The sequence below is a fragment of the Clupea harengus genome, unplaced genomic scaffold (genome assembly GCF_900700415.2).
Source record: "Clupea harengus unplaced genomic scaffold, Ch_v2.0.2, whole genome shotgun sequence".
Taxonomy (NCBI): domain Eukaryota; kingdom Metazoa; phylum Chordata; class Actinopteri; order Clupeiformes; family Clupeidae; genus Clupea; species Clupea harengus.
Window position 1 is genome coordinate 7561 of NW_024879590.1, and position 14034 is coordinate 21594.

A 14034-nucleotide genomic window follows, 5' to 3' on the forward strand; every position below is an offset into this window, starting at 1 on the left:
GGCTTTTGGTAGGCCAAGACCCCTACTTAATTTGCCCGAGGGGACACAGGTTCAAGTCTGGCCTGATGTAATTTCCCAATCCTCTCCCCACCTCTTCTCCGCATCGCTTCCTGTCAACTTCATAACTATCCAAATAAAGGCATTAAAAAAAAAAAAAAGTGCGTTAAATTATTTTATCGCGTTAATCGCGGCCGCATTAATCGCATAGATTAACGCGTTAACGCTGACAGCCCTAATTTATATATATATATATATATAGGTGAACATAGCAGATATTTCCATTCTGCATCACTTTGACACAGAAGTGGGCCTTACAGTCCCAAATGCTTGAAATCATAGCACCACCTACTGGTAAGTATTGGTACTACCCTGAAATAACGTGTGATATGATATTTCATCCTGAGTGCCACTGTCATCCCTAAATTATTCCTATTCCAAGTCAACTTTGTCACAAATGACCTCCCATGGAGGAAAGGTGAGCTCACTGGTAATTCTACAGCATACACATGTGAGGGCAGAAAGCAAGGAAATGTTTCAATACATTCTATGAGCATAAATGAAGTGTGCCTGAAGCGTAGCACACCACTGCCAAAAAACTGACAGCACTGACATTCTTATTCACAGAAAAGTAGTGTATAGTCTATTTTGAAGAAGCTGAGAAATAGTTTGTATGGTCGACCAAGTAAGAGTCCCACTTTCAAAATACTGGTTAGAATTTAACAAAAAACATTGTGTGTAGGAACTTATTTGGCCTCTGACAGTATCACAACAAACCCATGTTATCACAGATATCCATTACGGTACATAAAATGAGTATAAGATGGGTGGGCTGAGGTATATAATACAGATTGTTTATTTTTACAACATGTAAGAGGAGATAACATCTCAATCCAGAGCAACTCCTGTAAGAAATTGTCCATCTTCATTTAGAAAGGTATGACCATCATCATCATCACAATACACTGAACATTAGCAAGCATACACCTACAAATTAACATTCCGCAACCACAATCAACCACAACCATACAGCTCATTTGCGATACCAGAGCTTAACTTTCTTCTCACGTTTGATCTTCCTCTGCAGCTGCAAGGTTCCATACAGCAAGGCCTCGGCAGTTGGGGGACAGCCTAGGAGGCAAACAGGAAACACACTTAGGAACAGTCACAGACAAATATCACTGGCCTTTTGATCTGTGTGCTGTATCCGAGCAGAAATATATTACTAGAACATCTTGGGATTCCGAACTCTGCCAGTAAAATACCAAGTACTGCTATTCTTTTCTTTGTCAAAAATGTAATACAATTGAATACAGACATACACACAAAAATTATTGAAGTTGGATTCCCATACCTGGCACATATATATCCACTGGTACAATGCGGTCACAGCCTCTCACCACAGAATATGAGTAGTGGTAGTAGCCTCCACCATTTGCACAACTGAGGTAGATACAAGATACAATCAACTAGAGGCAATTTCTGAACAAGTGACTTTTCATAAATCCTCTTCAAATAAAGAGAATTATAACTAAAGTGCTCCACCTACATGACACACAAATTCAAAGATTAAAATCGACCTCATTTGTACCTTCCCATGGAAATTACATATCTCGGTTCTGGCATCTGATCATAGACCTACAGAAATCAGAAATACAGAATATTTAAGCATCATTTGTTGACATTTGTATGACTAAACACAGTATCAGTGTCCTTATTTTGCTTAGAGCGTACTGATGGATCGATATCAAATACATTCTATAGCAACTGTACCTTGCGAAGAGCAGGTGCCATTTTATTGGTCAGAGTCCCGGCCACAATCATGACATCAGCTTGTCTAGGACTGGCTCTGAACACCACCCCAAAGCGGTCCATGTCATACCTGGGAGCAGCCATGTGCATCATCTCCACTGCACAGCACGCCAGACCAAAGGTCATGGGCCACAGTGAACTCTGACACACAACATCAACATGAAACACTTTATTTCTCACATACTGTATGTACTGGTCTTTCTTAAAGAAAATGCATTACATATTATCTGAAATGATGTCATCTTTCAAGAGGAGGTTATGTGGGATTCAAACCTGCAACTAAAGATAAGAGATGCAAATCACTATTTAAGGTACATGGAGGTATACTGTTGTTTGGCAAGTTTGAAAGCAACCCAATACTACAAAAATGTATTTACATTATGTTGAAAACGATGGATTGATTGACTGAATGAATGAATGGATTAATTGATTAATGAATTTCCAAAATAACTTTACATTAAGGGTATCTTTTGAATATGTTTTGTACCATCTACAGTGCTCCTAAAGTTAGGCCTACATTAGTAATTCAAAAACGACTTCTCATAGCCTGATAATTCTGTAAAGGAAAGAAAGCAGAACTTAATTTCTGCTTGGTGGTGAAGATGGTTATTATACCAACGGGCCTTGTAGGCACCCTCCTAAAAGGCCCTTCAACAAATTTCCACCCTTAGGCCTTGCCCATGAGTGGCAGATTCAGAGCCATATACAGACTACGGTAATTACCATCACAAATCATTCTGTTCACCAAATTCACCACACACCAATCACAAAGTTTGATGGAGTAGCAGAATGTGCTCCACAGTTGCCCTGAATTCTTACCCTTCGTGCCCAGTTCACTATATCATCGAGTTTAGTGATGACATAATCTGCTTTATTGCTAGGAACAGCATCTGCTTTGGTTGCCACAGCAGTGCTCTTCTCTCTGTACAGAACCATACTATGGAAAAGCACAATTAATCATTTCAGCCAAAATAACTTCGTTGTGATGTATCCATATATCTCCTACCAGAAAACAAAGGAAAACACGTGTCTGATGTTTTTCCAGTAGGCCTACCTCTTGTCATATTTTGTGCTTGCTTTCTCCCGGAGTGCTTTCTTCTGAGCAGCGAATGAGATGGGTCTGAGGGTACAGTTTGAAACTGGAAGCTGAAAAGAAGTCCACAGGATAGGAGTCATTTTTCAACTGTTAAATAAAGGTCAGCTACATCTGTGCCGTATCAAGCGCTACGTCAAAGTTTTTGGAAGTGAGGCAAGGGAACAGGATGGTATTAGCCCAAAATAGACCTCGTGACGCAGTTAATACCCTGAATAAGGTGGTTAGCAATTTCCAGCTTAGCTTACTAGTTGAATAGTATTAGTAACGGACTAGTTGGAAAAGTGTTGAGCTAAGAAATTATGAAACGGGCCTTCTATGACTTATCACGACGCACCGAAAATAAAATTAGTATCAAAAGCCGAACATTGATACAGGATGTGTTAACCGAGTCAGTGTCTTTTCACCTAGCCTTCTTGTGTTGTGTGGTAAATGCCGTAGTCTATTTTAATAGTTATATAATAATGTATTTAACGGTTCCTACACACAGTCTGCCAAAGCCAAAATCTACCTTTCCCTGCATGCACACTCATGCACCTAGTTTATTTCTATAATGTTGCAGTCAACTTGTCACAATGTCATTGCATCATTTAAATAGCCCATCATTGATAATTATATAGGCTACTTTGCAGGCATAAATAATTACATTCACCACGATGAAATGGTTCCTGAGGAACCGGCTGTACATTTTACTTACTAGCGGGCATACACCAGGTGGCAGTAGCTAGCTATGATTTATAAACATATTCCCTCCGCCCTAACCCTAAACCCAAGTCAAGAGCCCTGCCTGATCGGTCTTTCTACTCTTTCCATCTATGGTCAGAGCATAGTTTATGAAGCTGAAGTTATAAAAATGTTAAAAGCACAATATTATTTCGTTAAAATCACCTACAGGGATAGTTTAGCTACGAATCTTACCTAAATAAGACAAATAACAACCTGTTACAAAACATCATATAGCTATGTTTAACATCACAGCCAGCATTTTGTAACTTTTAACGTCAATGTTAACATTTATAAATAGATACATTAGAAAGCTACTTGCTATCCTGGTTGATATGCGTGGTGGTCATTACTTAAAATACCATTATTTAGCCAGCCGGATGATATGGCTTTAAAAGTTATGAAATACACACAACATCGCGACCTTTGTATGATAGCTGTATCATAACATATTGAGTTCTTGCAGGCGGGATCATGAGTGCTAACGTTAGCTAAACAACCTGGGATAGCGATCAAGGTAATCTGAGTTGTTATTGGGGGGACGAAATGTTTACAATTTCAGTTCACAACTTCGGGTTATACAAACCTTTTAACATCCTATGCTCCATGCCGTTAGATAAGATAGCTATCATACCAGCAGTAGGATAAGTTAGGGTAGATATGCTAGCTACTGATATTATACATTCCAAACAGCTATATTGGTAGCTATCTAGGATAACTAGTTAGCAGCCAGGCAGCACCCAAACACGGTTGTCATGGCAACCACTCGGGCTTAAATAACAGGCCTATAAATGCCATCATGCATAGAATATACTACTTTTTGATTTCAGCTTGCTTATATAATATTTGTTCCACCAGAGTTTTATATACAAATCATTGGGCAGTTCAGTTGGCAGGGACTTCCGCCGAATCAGTTGAGAGGATTTCAAGAAAATATGGATTTACCAATATGGGGAAAGTAATCAGTTTTGTATTTCCTATACTATGCTAGCATATCTATCTATCTTGCTTTTCTTTTCACTGAAGGTTTTTAACACAACAGGTTTTTATTACTGTATTATTCAGATATTTACAGACAGCAATTACTACCACATGAAGCAAAGGGCAGTGTTAAAGCAGTCGTTTCAGGCGCACTTGCAAAATGTGCGTCTGAGAATGGATCCAACGGTGAGACTCTTTGATATCAAAATAAGCCTATGAAATGGAATACATTTTAGTGAACACGGGTTTCTCATAATTTCAGTGATAGCATATCAGATGGGCAGTGGCCTATACACTATTAGCATACTCTAGTAACGTTAGCTTGGGTATCATAGATGACCCGTTTTCTACTTAAGTTCAGGATGTGTGACAATTGAATCCTAAGCAGTGTGCCTAACGTTAATAGACAACAAAAAATGGGGTCCCAAAAGTGGTCTTGTGGCTCAAGTTGCCCCATGTTAGGGTAAGTTGAAGTCACTCCTCTTTTAACTAAATAAGATACACATTGGATATTAAGGCAAAGGGTCATAATGCCAACATTTAAACAACTTGTAAACAGGATAGCGAGAGAGCAGACTATACTATGACAGTTTATTTTTCTTACTTACTCGAAAAGTCTCCCACTCCAAGTAAACCACATAGCTAGGCTATTCCTTAAAGCATAGCACAGCAACCGTCAATTTGTTGTAACAGCAGGTGGTATAGCAATGAAAAGCCATCTTTGGAAACATCATGGGTGTGATCTGTAGTTGGCTTGACTGCTTATTATATGGCTGAAAGGAAGGTTGATAGAGAGCTTTTATTTTTATTTTAGGTTGACAAAAAGGCTGTGATTTTTTTTAAGTTGATGTTGGCAACCTTGGTTATTATATCCATAGCCGGCCTTTATGGCTGTTAGTAAAGACCATATGACAGTAACATATTAGTAGAAGTCTGGTCCATATCACTTAGGTTGTTTTTTAGCTGATCTTTCTATGCTGTAGATTCTCTGGTTTGCACAGCAGTCTGGAAAGGCAAGGAAGAAAAGACACTCTTTCATACCTCCCAATGATCCTTTATTCCCCAAGCAGTGGCATCTGGTACATTTAACTTTTATGCAAGTTATTGCTGCTTTTTAGGTAACGTTGTTTGAAATATATATATATATATTATTCAGGTATGCATTTGTTTCCTTAAACATATTCATCTTCCTTTAACTGTTCATCAGTAACACTGAAAGTTTGCTGTATCTATATTGGGCCTGTAATGTTTCACTTATATTTTACTTTTAATTCACGGCCATCTTAAGCATAAGTGCAGTGTAGATGACTTGGTGTGATGCTTTGAGGAATGCTAATAATGATCCAAGGCATGTGTATACTTCCAGAGTGATTCATTTGGTCACAACATTGTGGCAGCATGGGCTCGTGGGTACACAGGCAAGGGCGTGGTCGTGTCAGTACTGGATGATGGGATAGAGAAAAACCACCCAGATCTTGCTGAAAATTATGTGAGCTTGCAAGTCATACACTTGCACATTAAAACAATTTAGAAACTAGTATTATACGTTCTTCACCAAGCAATTCAAAATACTTGAATTCACTTTTGTTTTATTGAAACTCTTTTGCCTACCTGTGTTTACAAAGGATCCTGCAGCTAGCTATGACATGAATGACATTGATCCAAACCCAGATCCACGTCCTACGCGTAACAATAAGAACAGGTAAATATTCTCCCCCTGAACATTCAAGAACTGGTACTTAAGTTTGTGAAATTGTACTCATATTGTCTGCTTCCCAGGCATGGAACAAGATGTGCTGGACAGATCGCATCAGTAGCAAACAACAGTGTGTGTGGTGTCGGCGTGGCATATCATGCTAAAATCGGAGGTATGTAGTAACTGCTGAAGCTATGGCATTTTGCATAATTTGCCTGTCCTCAATTATGCTCTCTGAGTGGCCATTATCCTCACAGCATCTGATATAACTCTACACTTTTGCTGCTTTGTTTAGCTATACGGATGTTGGATGGACATGTGACCGACTTGGTGGAGGCCAAATCTCTCATCTTTAATCAGCATCATATCAACATCTACAGCTCCAGCTGGGGCCCACCAGACACTGGTTCAGTAGTGGATGGGCCAGGATTTCTAGCACAGGAAGCCCTCATCAGGGGAGTGAGCCTGGTATGGCTTAATTTGAGCTTTTCCTAATGCCATTCTATTAGACTTATTTTTGCAAGTTATGAAATGCAGACAGTCTAGATTTTGTATGTTGAAACCGTTGATCATGAACATGAGAATTTCTAAAACTGTTTGGAAATAGAACCTGGTTTCAGGGTTAATAAAGTTTTGGTTATTTGGTTTGGGCTTGCTCACCTACATTTTATCTGACACCACAATGTTGTCTTACAGAGAAATCATGGGTCAAATGTTCACAACATTCTCATTTTGGTACAAAAATTACAACGTCATCTGTCTTTCCCTGCTGATTATATGGTTTCCAGACTGAGTTGACATGAAAATCTGTTCTGCAGGGCCGTGGCGGCTTGGGTTCCATTTTCATCTGGGCCTCTGGGAACGGCGGCATGTACAGGGACAACTGCAACTGTGATGGTTATGCCAACAGCATATACACATTGACCGTGAGCAGCACCACAGAGAGGGCAGCCGTGCCCAGCTACAGTGAACCCTGTGCAGCAGTGCTGACCACAACCTACAGTGGGGGTGATGGCAAGCAGAAGAAGATTGTAAGAACCTCTGTGTGTTACACTTCTATATGATAACATACATTATTATATGGCAACGACAGTACGAGCGTTCTGATTGGCTAATGCGTAGTCATGCCACCCGCGTATTGCCCTCCTCACCGGTCAATACGGATCCGTATTGCCCTCTGACGACATTTTAAAAATGAGCGAAAGTGATCAGTCTGAGTTTTACTATCCAGACAAAAATGAAAACAACAGCCATGAGGAAATTCAGAAGAAGCGAAGATTTGTTATTGAAAGGGATGACTAGAAACTATAGTTTGAATCACTTGTGTTGTTACTTTACTGTAAATTAAATCCATTTTAGCTGAGCCGTGTTGTCCGTTTTCTATTGATCATTGTAACTTGAAGTTAGCAAGTAATTGGTTGCCACGCAACACCTGAAACACATTGTGTCGTGAGAAGACTCGAGAGCTCAACAAAACGTCATGTTTTCTATTTACAATTACCATTTCTTTTCATTTACAAAATGAAAGGAGCGATAAATGCCATATAATAAACAACTCACTAACCTCGACCGTTAAAGCCTCAATTTGATATTTCCTGGCATGACCTCACTCTCGGTTAGTAAGTAGTTAATATTGTTTATTCATGTAAAAATTACACGACTGAGCACACCTCAAATCAACATACATTCCCAAAATGTAAAGTAGCTAGTTCACCCTCACCAAGGCTTTACTGAAATCACAATCAGTTTTTCCAAATGACAGTCCTAAAAAGTCGCATCCTCTTTATTGTATTGTAATGTGTTTATCTTCGTAATGCTCAATTTTCCAGGTGACCACTGACTTGAATGGGTCCTGTACCTCTGACCATACTGGGACATCAGCTTCAGCACCCCTGGCAGCAGGGATCATTGCTCTGGCTTTAGAAGCAAAGTAACTGCGGAATTTTTTTTTTACATTGCTAACACTGAGGATGTTGTGCACCAGCTGGGTAGGTCAGCCCTTTTCATTTGTTTCACCCACAGCCCCACGCTTACCTGGCGTGATGTGCAACACCTGGTTGTGCGTGCATCCAGACGCTCCAATCTGAGGGCGGAGGACTGGGCCATGAATGGAGTAGGGAGATATGGTGAGGGCTTCAGAGGTCTTTTGTCTGATAACTTAGTGACATCAAGAGGACCATTTGTTTTAAGATATTCTCTAAAGTCTTTATATAAACTTCCCAGAAAGCTGTGGTTATGCATAATAGTGATACACTCAATAACCTTAGTATTAAACATTTATGGAAATAAAATGTCTGTGAGTTCTGCTTGTTGATATGATGTTTGTTCCTAGTCAGCCATTACTATGGGTATGGACTTTTGGATGCTGGAAAACTGGTGGGTTTGGCCAGAAAATGGAGTGCAGTGAATTCACAGAAGAAGTGCCAGCATGAGATCATCCGAGATATGTCCTAGTAAGGAAGCATTCTCATGTTTGCATCTCATAGATATGTCACTATGAACAACAGCACATTGCTTTCAAAACCTGGAGGTTTAAGCATAAGTACATTCTACATACATTCTATGTGCAAGCACAATCTAAACACACTTTGGCAATGTGAGGCATCATAGTTTACACTGCTGCTTTTCTTATAGCAAGATCGGAGGCCATCTTCGCATCAGTTGGAATGAGACAGCATGCATTTGGGACAGGAATCGCATCAGGTCCTTGGAGCATGTTCAGGCACAGATCTCATTATCGCACAAGCGCCGTGGAGATCTCACCATCACACTTTTATCTCCCTCAGGAACTCGCTCTGACTTGCTTACCAGGAGGTAGGTCTCAGCCCTATACATATTCACCTTTCCATAAATTAATAAAACAAGAAAGCCCCTGTGGTTCACTATTGTAAACCTCTCAGACATTCTGATCGATCCAACATTGGATTCTCTGGTTGGAACTTCATGAGCACCAGATGCTGGGATGAAGATCCCACTGGAGTTTGGACACTCATAATAAGAAATGTTGGCAAGCCCCACAACATCGGTAAGTTATTCAAAATGTGATAATAAATCATGAAATTAAATTCAGCAGATTTAAACTGGATAGGAATCTTGTCCTGCTCTTTTGTAGGGATGTTAACACATCTACGCATGAATTTCTATGGTACTGATGAGCACATGATTAGACGCCGTGTGGAACGGGCGATGATCCATCAGTGTAGTGTGAGGAGTTCAGATGGAAGCTGCAAAGGTAGTCACACATAAATACTTATAGATTGTAAATTATGGTATTTTTAAGGCCTGTTTGTGTGTTTGGTGATAGTTGGTAACTGGCAACTGATGATCTAAATTGACAAAATTAGTTAAACTGATTGTGATTATTCACAACTGGTATTGATGCACTAGAAAACGACAAAATGTACTTCCATATTTTTTTTCCAATTGTTTTATATTCACATTAATTCATCAATGCATAAACAGAGAAATCAGCTTTTAAGTGTTTTCCTCCCCTTTCCCGACTTAAGAATGCACCTACCCGCTCTATGTGTTTGAGAACATCTGCGTGGTGGCCTGTCCTCCCCACTCTTACGAGTCGGATGGCAACAGCAGCACATCCCTCCCCCGCCGCTGCCTGCCGTGTCATCACAGCTGCCAGACCTGCAGCGGCCCAGAAGGGCCCCACTGCCTGGACTGCCCCCTCCACTCCACATTCAACCCCCAGCCGGGCACGTGCAGCTCGCCCACCTACTCCTGGGATGCGCGCAAGAAGGTGCAGGAGGGCTTGGACCGCTCAGCGGCAGTGCTGGGCATCATGGTGGGTGCTCCCATGACGGTTCTGTCCGTTATGTGGGTGGTGGCCTGGTTGGTGAGCAGAATGTTGCCCCCCCGCCTCAGCCAGGTGACCTCAGCAGTGCCTCGCATCCGCACCAACAGCAGCAGCAGCAGCAGTATTAGTATCAGTGGCATTAATGAGACCTTGGATATGGAGATGGTGGCTGTAAATGTGACAGAGGACCAGGCAGAAGGGCGTGGTGAGGGCACCGTTCTCAGTGCCGTCCTGGATGAGAGCAGACAGGCGTGACTTATTCCAGCCTGTGTTTAAATGCCCATAAAAAAAAAACAGTTTGTAGCTGCGCGGTTTTTCTTTGGTGCTGGAGTGTTTTTTATTGTCAGTTAAAAGGTTTTTACAACAGTTTATGAGTGTTTATTTCTTTCTTTTGTTAAATTAAATCTTTGGAGTATAAATTTAGAGGCTTGGGGAAAAATATTCACTCATTTGCAGTACAGCATGTCAAAGAGTATTAAAAATAGGCAAGGACACAAAAGACAGAAGACACGCAAAGAAACCATCAGAATATTCTTCAAAGGGCTCCCTCCACAAACACAGAGGGAAAGGTTCCAAGCTGCACTGGCTACTTAAAAGCCTCCACAATAAACATACACTGAAATGAACAGTCCTGCACAAGAGCAGCTAAACACAATTTTAAGGATTTACTCGCTTGGCGCTCAATTTTATTGGCGCAGCTTGAAACTAAGCCGAATTGTGAACCACAGGAATGGGATATTTTTGGAGTGAGGTTTTCACCCGTGAAGGAGCAGAGTTCAGCAGCATCTCCCCACTCTCTTGATGAGCCCACCAGTGTCTTATGTGTCGCCTAGACTCATGGAGATGTTTTGGGGCCAGGTTGAGGGAGTCGTCTCATCATCATACGATGCGGCCGACCCAAAGAAAAGGTCCCTTGAGCCGAGGTCGAACAGACAGTAGATGTTGAAGGCCAACATGGTGAGGAGAGGGAAGATGGTGAGTCCTGATCCAAATGCTCTCCAGGAGCTGCAGGTGTGAAGTAACAGCCAGTAGATAATTCTGAGAGTAATAGAGAGTGAACCAATGAAAGGTGTGTTAATGATTAGAAACAACTAGACCCTAAAATGACATGGTTAAAAAGGCAAGGAGACTTTCACTTTAAACTTAAACTAAGACCTTAACCATAATTCACTTTCATGACTATGAACATTCAAATGTTTACCTTCCTCCGATGAACACTCCAGCAAGGATAGGTATCACCCTCAGCTGGCTTTGAGGCAAAAAGGTAGCCAGGATGAGTAGATTGAGGATGTAAAGGAACAGCTGAACCACAGACCCCACCACAAAGATCTGCACGAGAGCCGGAGCACTAGGGTTGTCTACCAAAGGCCTCAGGGAACCAAAGCAAAACCGGCATACACCAGCGGTCAGCATCGCTGGAGGAGAGGAACAAGCTAATTACTGATGTGAGGGACTCAAGGAATCATGTAGTGGACACTGAAAGTAATCGTTAGTTAAACAACAGAAGAAAATTGGGTGGGGCAGAGGAAGAAAGAAAAAAACGTCAGCCCTTTATTTCCTATTTTTGTCCAGGAAATTACTGTGTTTGAATTTAGAAACCTAGCAGGACTGCCTTCTCCTTTCATTCTAATCCATGTGTTGTTTCAAGTGTAGTCATTCCAGAGTAAATGATCCACTCATTTACATTCGTCCTTCAGGCACAAGTTGCCCTTTAATACAGATCTGCCATCAGTTTCCCATTACCCAGTCTAACTATACCCGTAATAAGACCAAACTCTAAATTAGTCCTGAATCCGTGGTTAGGGGCCACTTCTACCCACCCTGACCATCTGGTACATGGTGCTGGAGCCTTAAGCGTAGAGGAAAACCCAACTCACCAATCAAGATAGGAACAGCAGCAACTGCACAGCAGCTGAGAGTGAAGACCAGTCGGCTGGTTGTGTCAGGGCACAGAGGCGCTTCTATGGGTGCGTATAAATACAGCGCGTACAGAAGACCTGGTAGGCAAAGCAGGCAGGCTACAGTTGAGCAGAAAGCTGGAACTCGTCCACTTTTGAAGCACCCACTGCAGCAGCAGCACCCATGCTTCTGCTCTGAAAGAACCAGACCCCCCTCACAGTTCTCCTGCTCAGGTGCAGTCCAAAGGCTCAGTTCAATGGCTTCCGGTGGGGAACGAATAAGGGGATGGCTTTCTCCTATCGTTGACTCTAGCTGATTGGATCCTGATGGACTCCACTGGTCATCTCCCCCACTGGGCAGACCGTTAGCTCCATGAGGAGTTGATTGGCTGTGGAACTTTTCAGGGTTGGTTTCAGCAGGAAGTGCAGGGGCTAGGTCCATGGTGATAGGGTCATCTATGGTTTCCTCCACATGACCATATGGTTTCTGGTGTTCATTGAAACAATTGAGTCCTATAAAGCAGAGAGAAAACTCTGAATGTTGTAAACAAATTAGATTGATTTGATTGATTGATTTGATAAATAAGCTAATCTGACTTAATTAGATATTAGCTAAAGCCCCCTAAAAGTAATGCATGAAGATTTTCACATTTAACTTTAATTGTAATGTCTATAAACAACATGCACATGTGTTCTTTTACAACACAACATCTGGAGGCACACATCATCAGACACTTACCATTATGGTCATCGGCAGCCTGGGTTTGTAGGCACAGTTGAGAGCCAGGGATAGAATGAGTAGGAGAGTGGAGCTCTTCCACAGAAGACTCTGGGCTGTCAGACACAGGGGCCAAAGAAATCTGGGTGTCCAAGTCAAGGAATGGAGAGAATGATAGGCGTGAGGGATCAATGTCCTGTAGCTGATTGATTATGTCATTGATGGACTCCTTCACACTTTCGATTTCTTGAGTACCTTGCTGATTGTTGACAGGGCGTCGTGTTGATGTCATCGTTGTGCCACCTTAGGAAAATAAAATACCGTAGACTTAATTTTTTTTTTCTTTTTAAATGGTATTTGCAGTACCTCTGTGACTGGAAATTCCTTCAGTTGCTTCAGGTTTTTTAAATATTTTGTTGAGAGTATTGGTCTAAAAGACGGCCAGACGGAGGTTCAAACGATTTTTCCGAGTTGCGCTGGGCAATAAGAACATCTGGGAATTCAATTTTAGAATCTCCCCCTGGGGCAGCGCCAATTGTGGCGGGCGACGACGTAGCTTAGTCATCTACATTGCAGTGAATTGCATGAAGATATTCACATTTTTAAGAACAGCCTATCCGAAACTCTTTATATAGTGGGGCAAGGTCTCTAACGGAATAGCAACGTGCACGTACGCTTCTTTTAATGCGACGCATACTTCACAGTTTCAGCCTCATTGTTTCAGTCATCATTGCAACAGGCCATCATTATTACTAGGCTATATATTCAACTTTTTCCCTCCTCCATTCCTCGATAATTAGGACCTACTGTGTGATGCTTTAAATAGACATGAATCAGAATTTGCACAACATATAAACAAAAATAGTTTTGACCGATTAAAATGATTTTGACACTAAGTCTCACATTCGTCTATTCATGGTACAACACAAGACCGTTCTTTTGTGGCCAGAGCAATACCTTTTGTTGACTATAGCCTATTCAAAGCGAGTATTTAGAGAAGAAATTAAGCATTTTCTCTCTCGGAATAGAATATGATAGCTTATTTTTCAAACTATATAAGATAAAAAAGATAATGCATTCCATATTCGTTCAAATAGCCCAAAACTTACATGCAACTTCAGAAGAGTTAAAGAAGGAATCAGTTCCTCATGGAATATAATCTCTTTCGTCTCCGCCGTGTGCTTCTTGTTCTCTTTTCTCAGTATGGACTCCCCAAACTTCTGAATCAAATTTCAAGTCAGACAAAATACTACACTCTAACCCCCGCCCACAGTTGTTCGGAACACACACACACCATATGGAGCGAAT

The 14034-nt window shown here is 41.3% G+C and overlaps 3 protein-coding genes across 3 annotated transcripts; 1 reads left to right on the plus strand and 2 right to left on the minus strand.

Moving 5' to 3' along the window:
- Positions 1–830: 830 nt before the first annotated feature.
- On the minus strand, positions 831–3082 carry ndufs7 (NADH:ubiquinone oxidoreductase core subunit S7). Its single transcript, XM_042704129.1, has 6 exons — positions 2864–3082; positions 2629–2746; positions 1771–1950; positions 1589–1635; positions 1352–1440; positions 831–1128 (listed from the first exon to the last, which is right to left on the minus strand). Exons 1-6 carry the CDS (start codon positions 2983–2985, stop codon positions 1031–1033), a joined length of 654 nt encoding a protein of 217 aa, XP_042560063.1. The 5' UTR covers positions 2986–3082; the 3' UTR covers positions 831–1030.
- A 1698-nt stretch (positions 3083–4780) lies between these two features.
- Positions 4781–10413, plus strand: LOC122129108 (furin-like). The gene is made up of 14 exons (XM_042704147.1): positions 4781–4792; positions 5590–5685; positions 5973–6095; positions 6232–6308; positions 6386–6474; positions 6598–6770; positions 7121–7333; positions 8132–8232; positions 8325–8428; positions 8635–8755; positions 8937–9116; positions 9203–9327; positions 9415–9534; positions 9809–10413. The coding sequence occupies exons 1-14, from the start codon at positions 4781–4783 to the stop codon at positions 10363–10365; spliced, it is 2091 nt and encodes a 696-aa protein (XP_042560081.1). The 3' UTR covers positions 10366–10413.
- Positions 10414–10479: 66 nt separating this feature from the next.
- On the minus strand, positions 10480–13816 carry LOC122129097 (transmembrane protein 79-like). Its single transcript, XM_042704130.1, has 4 exons — positions 12748–13816; positions 11988–12521; positions 11312–11525; positions 10480–11148 (listed from the first exon to the last, which is right to left on the minus strand). The coding sequence occupies exons 1-4, from the start codon at positions 13016–13018 to the stop codon at positions 10929–10931; spliced, it is 1239 nt and encodes a 412-aa protein (XP_042560064.1). The 5' UTR covers positions 13019–13816; the 3' UTR covers positions 10480–10928.
- Positions 13817–14034: the final 218 nt, after the last annotated feature.